Source organism: Rhinopithecus roxellana, chromosome 1 (genome assembly GCF_007565055.1).
Source record: "Rhinopithecus roxellana isolate Shanxi Qingling chromosome 1, ASM756505v1, whole genome shotgun sequence".
Taxonomy (NCBI): domain Eukaryota; kingdom Metazoa; phylum Chordata; class Mammalia; order Primates; family Cercopithecidae; genus Rhinopithecus; species Rhinopithecus roxellana.
Genome location: NC_044549.1, coordinates 45,839,325 through 45,851,972, shown reverse-complemented (window position 1 = coordinate 45,851,972; position 12,648 = coordinate 45,839,325). Strand labels below are relative to the sequence as shown.

Here is a 12,648-nt window from a genome sequence, read left to right as displayed (position 1 = left end):
ACAGTCTAGCAACCGCCTTTGGCCCAGGTAATCTCAGCTCGCCTAATGCAGCGTGCTCCGCCGCTTTCCCGTGGCTACGGGCGGCGAAGCAACGGGAGCGGGCTCTCCTCAGTGGTTTCGAGCCCCCCATGCCCCAAGTGAGTCGTAAGCGACTTCTACCTGGGCCCGTAGGGCCTCCGCGTCCCGGGCCGGTCCCCGCACAGGGCGGAGCCGACCCGGCCCGGAGCTTGCCCCGCCCCGCCCCGCCTCGCAGTAAGCTGACCGTGTGGCGGCCGGGCGGGGGCCTGGCAGGGGAGAGAAGGGGAGGAGAAAGGAGAGGAGGAAAGTGGAGCCTGGCGGGACGGAGGGAGGAAGGGAAGGGGCGGAGGCGAGGGGCAGAGTGTGCCGGCGCGCGGGGGAGCCTCAGCGCGGGGCGCGTCTCGGAGCCCAAGTCGTGGCCCCGGAGCGGAGCCAGTCCCTGCCCTGCCCAGAGCCGCCCGCCGGGGCCGTCCCGAGCGGCGACACCCTAGGCGTCCTGGCCCGCCAGCCAGGGCAGCCGCCGTCCCGGGACTCGGCCGTGAGCGCTGCGGAACAGATGGTGGCGGCGGGGCGCGGGCCAGCGCGGGCGCAGTGAGCCGTAGCTGCGCACGGGGCATGTGGCGGCGGCCCCCGGCCCTCGGCCCCCGCGCTCCGGCCCCCGCCCCGGCCCCGGCCACCGGCCCCCGCGGAGTGCAGCGACCGCGCCGCCGCTGAGGGAGGCGCCCCACCATGCCGCGGGCCCCGGCGCCGCTGTACGCCTGTCTCCTGGGGCTCTGCGCGCTCCTGCCCGGGCTTGCAGGTAAGCCGCGCCGCCCACGGCGCTCAGAGAAACTTTGTCGCGCACACAGCCGCAGGCAGTGCCTGAGGGCAGAGGGCGCCTTCAGGGCACTCCCTGGTGGATGGACCCGTCGCGGGGGGACAGCCCCGCGGGGCCGTCGTGAATCTCCTGTCCGCTCCCGGGCTGAGGAGGAGCTTCCCTTCCTGTGTAAACAGCCTGGCCGGCCTGCTGACCTAGCCCGCCAGCCCTGCGCCTAGGGCACGGGGAGGACCGCCGCCGGCCCTGCCTTGGGGCCCGGGCTCTCCGTTGGCGGGCACAAAGCGGTCCTTGTGGCTGGCCGGGAGCGGGCGGGCTGCTGGGGGGCATGCCGCCGGTGTCCTGTTCCCGGGGAAGCAAGGGAGTCTAGAAACCCCAGCCAAAGCCCAGGGCCACCTCCACTCCTGAGGGCTCGCCTCCTGGGACTGAGGGTGCACGGGGCCCACAGCGAATCCCGGAGTTCTCTGCGCCTAGGCTAGCCGCCTTCATTTGAAGATGCAGACCCACTTCCCCACCCCACCCCGCCTGCTTCCGCCTCGCCTAGGCCACCGCAAACCCGAGGGGGCACCCGCGTCCCAAACCACAGCCCCACCTGGGACTTCCCTATTAGATTCCTTCTGCCCTACTTTATCCCGCGATTTGCACACGCTCGGAGCCTCCCACTCCCCTAACTGTGACCGATTCTGGAGTAGAGGACAGGGGCTGTGGAGATTGCCTTAGCCCGACGCTGCCATGGGCTGGCGGCGGTGCAAGGATCCCTCGGTTACCTGCTCTTAAGTTTTCAGGGTTGGGAGATGACTGGACGTGCCAGTTCGGAGGCCCTCGAGGAAGGATGCACTTGTTTGGGATGCGGACTTTCTCCCTTCCTTTAGGAAATAATAGTGCTCTATTCACTTTGGAGCCAGAGATACTTGATTGCTCTTGTGAGCCAAGTGGTTGCCTGGCTGCCCGAGGGGAGGACTGTTCCCCCACGGTGTCTCATTTACATGTAGGCAGTGGAGGTTTAGGTTTAAGAGCGGAGGAGGGGTCTGAGCAAACAACAACTTCGTTCAGACCCTAATTCAAACTTAATACTGTAGCAAGGTTTTTGTTTTTTGTTTTAAATGGGAAAATAATCACTCCAGAGCTTGGAGAGTAGATGAGTGGATTCCAGACACCCATCCGGCAGCCAGTGCCCATCACGGATAGTTTCATGGGTCCCTTGGGAAAGCGAGCAGAAGGAAGATGTAGCCCACATCACACAGGAATGTATTGTTGTGAATGCTCCCCTGCTCCACAAGGACTTTCCTTTAGTTTGAAATTAGGCACTTTTTCTTTTTTGGTGGGAACATTTTCTTTTAATACTTTTAATGTTAGTAGTGTTTAATTTTGGCAAAATAAGAAAATCTGGCAAGCCTATGTGAAGCTCCCCTTCTCTTTTTCTGTTTGTTTCTTTTGTTTTGTTTTTAAATCTTAGTTTTCTTTGAAATCCAAAAGTTTGGAAACTGCCAAAGGAGATGGCTTCTAAGTTCCTCTCCAGCTTGACATTCTGTAATTCTGACAAACAGAATTATAATAATAATTTCCAGTTGCAAATAATTTTTTTTTTTTTTTGAGTCAGAGTTTCAGTCTTGTCGTCCAGGCTGGAGTGCAGTGGTGCCGTCTGTGCTCACTGCAACCTCCCAGGTTCAAGCGATTCTCCTGGCTTAGCCTCCCAAGTAGCAAGGATTACAGGTGCCACCACCATACCAGGCTAATTTTTGTATTTTTAGTAGAGACAGGGTTTCACCATATTGGCTGGGCTGGTCTTGAACTTCTGACTTCAGGTGATCTAACCGCATCGGCCTCCCCAAGTGCTTGAATTACAGGTGTGAGCCACCATGCCTGGCTGCAAATAATTTCTAAAAATACATTATTTTCCACTTGCATCATGCTTTCTCTTTTTCAAAGTTCATGTACATCTTCATGGTGATGTCCATTTTCTCATATGGGCTCAGGAAGGAAGTGACTTGCCCTTCCCCTCTACTTGGGTCAGGAGTGGTGGACCAGGGACCATGGCTTTTGGTCCAGTGCCCTCTGTCCTACCTGACTCAGCTTAGGGAAGAGAGAAGCACTGAGCATGGTGGTTCATTTGCAAATCTTTTGGGGTCCCGTTTTCCCATTGCCCATCTCTTTTTTTTTTTTTTTTTTTTTTTTTTTTGAGACAGAGTCTCGCTCTTGTTGCCCAGGCTGGTGTGCAGTGGCATGATTTCAGCTCACCACAGCCTCTGCCTCCCAGGTTCAAGCGATTGTCCTGCCCAAGCTTCCTGAGTAGCTGGGATTACAGGCATGCACCACCACGCCTGGCTGATTTTGTATTTTTAGTAAAGATGGGGTTTCACCATGTTGTTCAGGCTGGTCTCCAACTCCCAACCTCAGGTGATCCGCCCTCCTCGGCCTCCCAAAATGCTAGGATTACAGGCTTGAGCCACCACACCCGGCCTCTGCCCATCTCTTTGACTACAGGTTTTGGTGATGGTGGTGGTGGTGGTGGAGCAAGCCATAGCACTGGCCTCCAGAACTTGCTGCCTACCTCTCAGGGCTCTGAAGCTTCTTAGGGTTAGCAGAGGTTGACTCACATCTGTGTGATTTCTCCTAGTTTCTCAGTGTTGCTGAATTAACTTCAACATTCTCTCTCTCTTTTTTATTTCTTCCCTTCCCTTCTTTTTTTTCTTGAAGCACTACAGGTACTTTATTCAGGGTGTGTTTCTGTATTGCTACTAGGAACATTATTATTTGAAAGAAAAAAACTTAGTTATTCAGAGAAAAGAAAGAGATGACCCTCAGGGCCATGCCTGCCTGGGTGTTCCTGGACCAGTGGTTGAGTGGCTCTCTGCTGCTCTAACCTCTCTTTCATCTCGGTTCGGATTTCCAGCAGGAAACCTTAGGTTTCAGGGGCTCATTTCGAACAAGTCCCTGGCTGACTGACAACCCCCTCCCGTCCCCACCAAGGGCTATCTCCTGTTCTCTTTATTATCTTATGGCTGAGAGCTTCAGACAGAATCTTAGGACGTGGTCTTCCCCCAAAACCAGGGGTCTCACTGAGGTGAGGCTTTTCCACGCTGCCTTTGCTAAGAGAGAGAGAGGAGCACCATCTTATAAAGAGGATCCTGCAACACCACTGGAATTATGTGTGCCATCACATTCATTTCTTTTTTTAAAAAAGCAATCAAATGTTCTTCTAGTGAATGCTCTGCACATCCTAAGACAGCCCTTTGTTTTATTTAGTGGACTCATGTTGGCAGCACCCTTCCTCTACCCCCCACCCCCTACCACATTTCCTGTGGTCTGTGATGGGGTTGTTGGAATTTGGCTGCGTCTGCAGCTCTCTGTAGGTAACCAGGCACAGGTTTAGAGCTGACAGGACAATGAAATACAAACAGTGGGTTTGGTCTGTAGACTGCTGTTTATCCTATGGATTTACATTTTAACTCCATCATCCTTGAGTTGGGGGAGCTTTTTATAAAGGGGATTGAGGCAGAAGAGGGCAGGGTCTAATTAGCTCTAATTAGTATTCCCCGCCTGCTTGTTCTCCATGCCTATTTAGCTACTGAGGCAACGGGGAATTAAAATATCTAAGTAGTTTGGCAAAAGGCCTTTTGTGCCTGCGTGCCCTGGTAACTACTTTTTCTTCTTCAGCCTGGCCATGGAAATATTCTGAGATGCTTTAACGATATCAGTAATGTGGGACAATTACACACTCCTTAAATAATAGGGCCCCTTTCACATGGCAGTGTGCAGCTGGGTTAATGGGATAGGGTCTCTTTTCACAGGTATTTCCAGTTGGCTGGAGCCGAGGGCCTTGGAGAACTGACTGCCGTGGTTTGTTTTCCTTCTTTCCGGTTCGAATGGGATTAATGGCCTCTATAAATGTAAAGGAATGCTTTATTTAGAGACGCCCATTTGTTTCTGAAGCTTCTTGCTTCCGTTGAATGCAGGGTTTGCTTCCCGGGCCTCATGGTGAAAAGTTTGCTTCAAGACAGGCTTGACTCATCCCCTAAGGCTGATGCTTTGAAGGTACTGCAGGGTACCCTGCCCTCTCTTCATAGGATTCCCTCCCCAACTCCAGCCAGACATTTTCAGAGCTGGTTGTCTCTTGCAGAGCCGGGACCTACTTCTGCAACTTGTTCCCTTTAGTTATTCTCAACTCTTACTCAGAGTGATCCTGAGATCCAACTCAAGTCAGATCATGTCTCTCTGCTTAAAACCTTCAAATGATTTCCCAGAGTCCTGCCAGGCTCCACGAACTCTCCACTGACTTCCCTTCACCACTTTCCCTTCAAGTCCTTTGCTCTAGCAGCATGGGCCTCCCACTGTCCCTCCAGCGTGCCAGTCATGCTCCCATGGCAGCCCTTCTCCCTGCTTGGAATACTCTCCTGCAAGATACCTGTATGACCGGCTTCCTCCACCCTGCAACCCTTTTCTTAGCGTCTCTTACTCAGCCAAGTTTTCCCTGGCCGCTCCCAGCTAAAACTGCAACCTTCTCCCTATATCCCGCGTTCTTTTTATCTGCTTTCCTTCTTTAATTTTTGTCCTTAGCACTCATCACCATCTAATGTAACTACATATCTTACTCACTATTTCCCCTAAGTAGAATTCTCCCCCAGCCAGGATGTGAGCTCTGGGAATAAGGGAGTCTTGTTGGGTTTATTTACCTCTGTATCCTCCATGCCTAGAACAGCACCAGGCACATATTTGTTGATTGAATAATGGATGAACCTGAGTCTTGGTAATTGGGAAGTGAAGAGGGCGATGTATCCCGTCCTCAACTCCCTGTTGCCTTCTACAGCTAGCTTTGAAGTCAGGGACTATGCATGTGGCTTGCTAGGAAGAAACATCCTGGGAGAAAGAGATTCTGTTGGAATGTGTCAGGATTTTTTTTTTTTTTTTTAAATGGTGTCTCACTCTGTCGCCCAGGCTGGAGTGCAGTGGTGTAATCTCCGGTCACTGCAACCTCTGCCTCCCAGGTTCAAGCAATTCTCCTGCATCAGCCTCCTGAGTAGCTGGGAGGCAGAGGCTGCAGTGAATCAAGATCAAACCACTGTACTCCAGCCTAGGCAACAGAGTGAGACTCCATCTCAAAATAAAATAAAAAAGAAAGGAAAAAAGAAAAGAAAAAGTACATATGTAAAGGTTTTTTTTTTTTAAATTGAGACAGAGTCTCTCTCTGTCTCCCAGGCTAGAGTACAGTGGTGTGATCTCAGCTCACTGCAACCTCGGCCTCCAACGTTCAAGCAATCCTCCTGCCTCAGCCTTCCAAGTAGCTGGGATTACAGGCATGTGCCACCATGCCTGGCTAATTTTTTGTATTTTTAGTAAAGATGGGGTTTTACTATGTAGGCCAGGCTAGTCTTGAACTCCTGACCTCAGGTGATCTGTTTGCCTTAGCCTCCAAAGTGTTGGGATTACAGGCATGAGCCACCATGCCTGGCTAATTTTTTGTATTTTTAGTAAAGATGGGGTTTCACTATGTAGGCCAGGCTAGTCTTGAACTCCTGACCTCAGGTGATGTGCTTGCCTCAGCCTCCCAAAGTGTTGGGATTACAGGCATGAGCCACTGTGCCAGGTGTCTCTTTTATCATTCATTAATTTATTTTTTAAAAGACAGAATCTCGCTCTGTCACCCAGGCTGGAGTGCATTGACGTGATCATGGCCCACTGCAGCTTGAACTCCTGGGCTCAATTGCTCCTCCCACCTGGTCCTTGCAAAGTGTTGGGATTACAGAAGTAAGCCAGTGTGCCCGGCCCTTAAAAAAGCCTTCTAAGAATTGAGAAATCCAGAAAAATTGAGAAGGTAGTGCAAAGAGTTCCCATCTACCTCACACTCAGTTTTGCCTATTATTAACATCTTACGTTAGTATGGTACCTTTATTATAATTAATGAATCATATTGATATGTTATTATTAACTAAAGTCCATCAGTTTAGATTTCTTTAGTGTTTACCTAAGTCCTTTTTCTGTTCTAGAATCCCATCCAAGATACCACAATACATTGAGTTGTCATGTCACCTTGGGTTCCTATGGCTGTAACAGTTTCTCAGTCTTTTCCTTGTTTTTTATGACCTTGACAGTTTTAAGAAGTACTGGTCAGATATTTTGTAGATCATCCTCCTCTTGGGATTTGGCTGTTTTTCCCATGATTAGACAGAGTTAGGTGGTTTTGGAAGAAGAACATAGAGGTAATCAATTACCTTAAAAACAAAACAAAACAAAAAAAAAACCTTTTGATAGGTAATATAGTCCTATAATTTTTAAAAATATAACTCATCAAGTGAGAAGTCTGTCTTTCTTGCTGCCCATCAGTGCGGGATATTTCTGTGACCCCCTTTCCTAAACAGATTATGCCTATATAATTCCTATTATAAAGCTACTAAGCTTTCTTATGTATCCTGAGGGTTTCTATGTATGTGTTACAAATATCCCTCTTTCATTTTTATTCAGAGGCAGCACAAAACACAGTATATATCTTGCTTTTTATTTTTAACTTAGCAATGTATTGGGGTAAGCTTCCTGTCAATACAGAGAGCATGCTCATTCTTTCTTTATAGCTGTATAGCACTCCATTATATGAATTGGTGCTTTAAAAATAGAAGTCAGATCTGTAAGGCTGGTATTGTTGAGTGTTGTGCAGATGTCTGATGTTCATAAAGGCAGTCTAGAAGGAGAACTGCTGGGATAGAACCTTCCTAGGGCATATTTGCATTTCATGGTAACATTTAGACATATGGCTATTTAGTTGCTAGAGTCTATACTGGGACTGTTTTGTCCATTGTGTGACAAATGTGAGGGCCTGGTTCAGGGTGTGGGGAGAAGCATTCCAGGGCATTGCCAACTTCAAGGCAGAAAGGCCATTTCAGCTTCTGTATTCACTTCTGTTATCCCACGGAATATTTTGGATCAGGAAATTCCAACTGCAGATGTATGTTTTAGTAGTAGTTGTCTGACCTTGGACTCATGGGGTGTACAGAAGTGGAGAGAGGCTGAATGGAAGGAGGCCAGCTGGGAGGCTATGGCAGGAATTTAGACCAGAGGGCCTGGCTTGGGCTGTTGGGGCTAGAGGTTGCAGACAGGAAGGGTTGGCTTAGGATAAACATTTCTTGCATCTTGAAAGGAATGATCAACCGGATGTAGTGGCTCCTTGGATGACTGATGAAACACAGGGGTGAGTCAGTGGGTTTTGGAAGAACATATTTTTAGATTACGGTTTGCAATAAACACTAGGCTTCAGAGATGTGAAGCAAAAGAGATACAGGGAGTTGCCACTGAGCTGGGAATAGTCACTATGCAAACAGCAACGAAGATGAGATGTGGCTATCGTCTGGGCTGCTAGTTCCTGTTTCCATGACCTAGACCTAACACTGACATTTGTGAACTCTGAGTGTTTAGTTTTTTATTCATTGCTTCCTTCCTTTTCAAAGTGCTTATTGGTGCCAAGTGACTCATCCAGCAAAGTCCAAACTCTCTGAAATATTAATAGGTGGAGAGAGGAGAGATGCTAAAGGGAGTGAGTCTGACACTACACGTATCAGCACACAGCCTGTGGTTTAGGATCCTGGAGTGCCTATCTGGTACCTGGTACCCGGCACCCTATGAGTTCCTGGACATCAAGGGCTGGTAGGTCATTCACCTGTGCATCTCTAGCATCCCCTCAGTCCAGTGCTCAGCATTTAGGGTGTGTTCGAGTGCAGAGTTTCTTGAATTTGAATTTGTCCCAACATCAACCGAATTTTAGGGCAATCATTTTGAGTACAAACGACTTTACTTTTCTATGTGAATATTTAATAATAACAGAAACAGTTAATATTGCCATATGATAAATTGTTTTACAGTTGTTCATGATGTTTTCATACCAGGTGACTATCACATCCTTTGAGTTTCTTTGGTATTGTGTCTAATATTCAGTAAGGGCTTTCAGGTTGCTGGACCAGAAGACTAGAGCTCAGTCTGATGTGGGTCAGAATTGAGGAGCTCTTGTTGTACTGAGCCCTGGACCTCCAGCCCAAGTTCCCAGAGCTCAGTGATGAGGCTCTGGTAATTATAAAGTGTTGTTTGTAAATGTATGTGGCTTTGAAGCTGGGTGCGGAGGCTCAGGCTCACGTATGTAATTCCAGCACTTTGGGAGGCTGAAGTGGGCAGATCACTTGAAGTCAGGAGTCGAAGTCAGAAGACCAGCCTGGCCAACATGCTGAAACCCTATCTCTACTAAACATACAAAAATTAGCCAGGTGTGGTGGCATATGCCTGTAATTTCAGCTACTTGGGAGGCAGAGGTTGCAGTGAGCCAAAATCATGACCCTGCAGCTTGGGCAACAAAGCAAGACTCTATCTTTAAAAAAAAAAAAAAAAAAAAAAGTATGTGGCTTTGATCAGAGTCCTAAGTGAAGCCTTTGACCTCAAATTCCTTTCTGATGAAGGGGCTGTTACGGATCTCCAGAGGACCCTAGAGCTCAGCAGGCCACACTAGCCCTACATCCAAGATGGCAGAGGGACCCCCAGGCAGGCATCCCATGTGGGCACTTGCTGGCGAGGACCCCATCTGACCTCTTTTTTGTAGATAGGGCTCCTTGTTTCAAGTCACATACTCTTGTTATCTTACATTTTCATCTATAAAAAGAGACAACTTGACTAGCTCATCTTAAAACAATCCTAGCCCCAAGGTACTATAATTTCATGATTTTATGGAAATGATTTTATATATCAAAGAAAAGGATATACCTCAAGAGCCTGAGTTTGTATTTGATAAGGTTGAGGAGAGGAGAAGCAAAGTTACTTTTATTCTAGATTTGTTTCTTTTCCCCTGCAGATAGTGGTTGCTGACAGGTACGGGGATTTGACCAAAAAATTGGACTAGCATTTTGCAACTCTTCCTGCACACACTTTTGTTTTTAAAGGCTTAAGTGCCTATTTGAAAATCACTAAGTGAGCCGGGTGTGGTAGCTCATGCCTGTAATCCTAGCACTTTGGGAGGCCCAGGCAGGAGGATCACTTGAGCCCAGGAGTTTGAGACCAGCCAGGTGTGGTGGTGTGTATCTGTAGTCCCAGCTACTTGGGTGGCTGAGGTGGGAGGATCACCTGAGGCCAGGAGTTTGAGGCTACAGTGAGTTATGATCACACCACTACACTCCAGCCTGGGCAACAGAGCCAGACCCTGTCTCAAACAGACAAACAAAAAACAAACAAGAAATCTAAAAAAGAAAAGAAAAGAAAACTCATTGAGTGAGTGAATTCATTTAAAATTAGAAGGAGTTTGTCAGTACATACACAGGCAGGTCCAACTTCCCAGTAGGTTGTGTTCTCAGACCTTCTTGGTCCTCATTTGGGCCTGGGATGGCTTTTCCTGCTGAAGTGAGGTCAGGCATGGTAGGTGGGTCCCAGCAGCACCAGAGCCTCCTGCTGCAGGCCTCCCTGGGTGAGGTAGATAAGGATGAGGAGGCCTAGGGTTCAGGGTTAGGGCTGGTGGAAACCTTTGTTCGCACCCGCTGTGGGCTCTCAAAGCCTCTGTTCCTTTCTTCCTAGCCTCTCAGGTTCTGCCTGTTTCTCCCTCCCGTCTTGTCCCAGCTACCATCCTTATGCCGATTGGTATTTCTTCCTTCTAAAGTCCCTGGGGTGACATGATAAAGCTTCCTTCCCCACTACCTCCTGCACCCACCTCTCTCCCAGTCAGCAATTTTGCCATTCGCGATTTCTGTGAGTTTTTACTGCTGGTGACAAAGGAGAAGCAGGGAGTTAAAATTAGCAAATTAGGGAAATGTTCCAGTTGCAAGATATTGGGTTTTTTTTTAACCCCTATTTTGGCATTTCTTCTCTTTTACTTTTTAAATGTTTCTTTTCTTTTTCCAGCTTTATGGAGGTATAGTTGACAAATAAAAATTGTATATATTTACAGTATGTGATTTGATGTTTTATTATATGTATACATTTGTAGTGATTACTACAATCCAGCTAATTCACATATTCATCACCTCCCATAGTTATCTTTGTGTGTGTATGTGATGAGAGTATTTAAGATCTACTCTCTTAGCAGTTCTCAAGTACACAATACATTGTTATTAACTGTAGTCACCATTCTGCACAATAGATCTCCAGAACTTATTCATTTTCTCTAAATGAAACTTTGTACCCTTTAACCATCTCCTCTTTCTCCATTCCACCTCCACCCCACCAGCCATGGCAACCACCATTTTACTCTCTGTTTTTCTGAGTTCTTTTTTTTTCCCATTCCACGTATAAGTAACATAATGCAGTATGTCTTTCTGTGCCTGGCTTAATAGTATCCTCCAGGTTCATCCATGTTGTCACAAGTGACAGGATTTTCTCAATTTTTTAAGGCTGAATAGATTTCATTGTATGTATATACCACTTTTTAAAAATATCACATTTTCTTTATTCATCTGTCTATTGATTCCGTATTTTGGCTGTTATGAATAGTGCTGCAAGGAATATGAGAGTGCAGGTATGTTTTTGACATACTGATTTCATTTTCTTTGGTTATATACTCAGCAGTGGAATTGCTGGAACATGTAGTAGTTCTGGTTTAAGGAACCTCTGTCTATTGATTCCGTATCTTGGCTGTTATGAATAGTGCTGCAAGGAATATGAGAGTGCAGGTATGTCTTTGACATACTGATTTCATTTTCTTTGGTTATATACTCAGCAGTGGAATTGCTGGAACATGTAGTAGTTCTGGTTTAAGGAACCTCCATGTCGTTTTCCATAATGGCTGTACTAATTTACATTCCCACCAACAGTGTACAAAGTTCCCCCGGTTCCCTTTTATCAACATTCTTGCTAGCACTGGCTTTTTTTTTTTTTTTTTTTCTTTTTTGAGACAGAGTCTTGCTCTGTCGCCCAGGGTGGAGTGCAGTGGCACTGTCTCGGCTCACTGCAGCCTCTGCCTCGTGGATTCAAGTGATTCTTGTGCCTCAGCCTCTCGAGTAGCTGGGATTACAGGGGTGCACCACCACACCCAGCTAATTTTTGTATTTGTAGTAGAGACAGGGTTTCACCATGTCGTCCAGGCTGGTCTAGAATCCCTGACCTCAGGTGATCTGCCCAACTCAGCCTCCTAAAGTGAGCCGCAGTGTGAGCCACAATGCCTGGACTTACAGGAGTGAGCCACGGTGCCTGGCCCATTGCTTATTTTTCTAATTGGGTTATTTGTTTTCTTAATAGTGAGTTGTTTGAATTCTTTATGTATTTGGGTGTTAACCATTTATCAGATGTATGGTTTGCAAATATTCTGTCGCATATGGTAGGTTGTTTCCCTACTCTGTTGATTGTTTCCTTTGCTGTGCAGAAGCTTTTTAGTTTGATACAATTCCATTTGCCTATTTTCATTTTTGTTGCCTGTGCCTCTGGGATAATATTCCAAAAGTCATTGCCTAGTGTGATGTCAGAGAACTTTTTTCATATGTTTTCGTTTACATTTCAGGTGTTACATTTAAGGTTTTAAACCATATTGAGTTGGTTTTTTAAATATAGTGTGAGATAAAGGTTCAGTTTCATTCTTCTGTATATGGATATCTTATTGTCCCAAAACCATTTATTGAAGAGACTAGCCTTTCCCCATTGTGTGTTCTTGACAACTTTGTTGAAGATCAGTTAACTGTAAATGCCTGGATTTATTTCTGGGCACTTTATTCTGTTCCATTGGTCTATATGTCTGTTTTTATGCCAGTACCATGCTGTTTTAATGACAGTTGCTTTGTAGTGTATTTTGAAATCAGGCAATATAATGCCTCCACCTTTGTTCTTCTTGTTTAAGGTTGTTTTGACTATTTGGGTTTCATACAAACTTT

At 47.0% G+C, this 12,648-nt stretch overlaps 1 protein-coding gene across 1 annotated transcript in view; it reads left to right on the top strand.

Annotated features, from left to right (window-relative positions):
- The first annotated feature begins 376 nt into the window (after window positions 1–376).
- ITGB5 (integrin subunit beta 5) overlaps window positions 377–12,648 on the top strand; it is a 123,409-nt gene continuing 111,137 nt past the window's right edge. Inside the window, exon 1 of the mRNA XM_010354817.2 lies at window positions 377–817. Coding sequence (XP_010353119.2) covers window positions 748–817 — 70 coding nt within the window. The 5' untranslated portion in view covers window positions 377–747. The remainder of the gene's footprint in view (window positions 818–12,648) is intronic.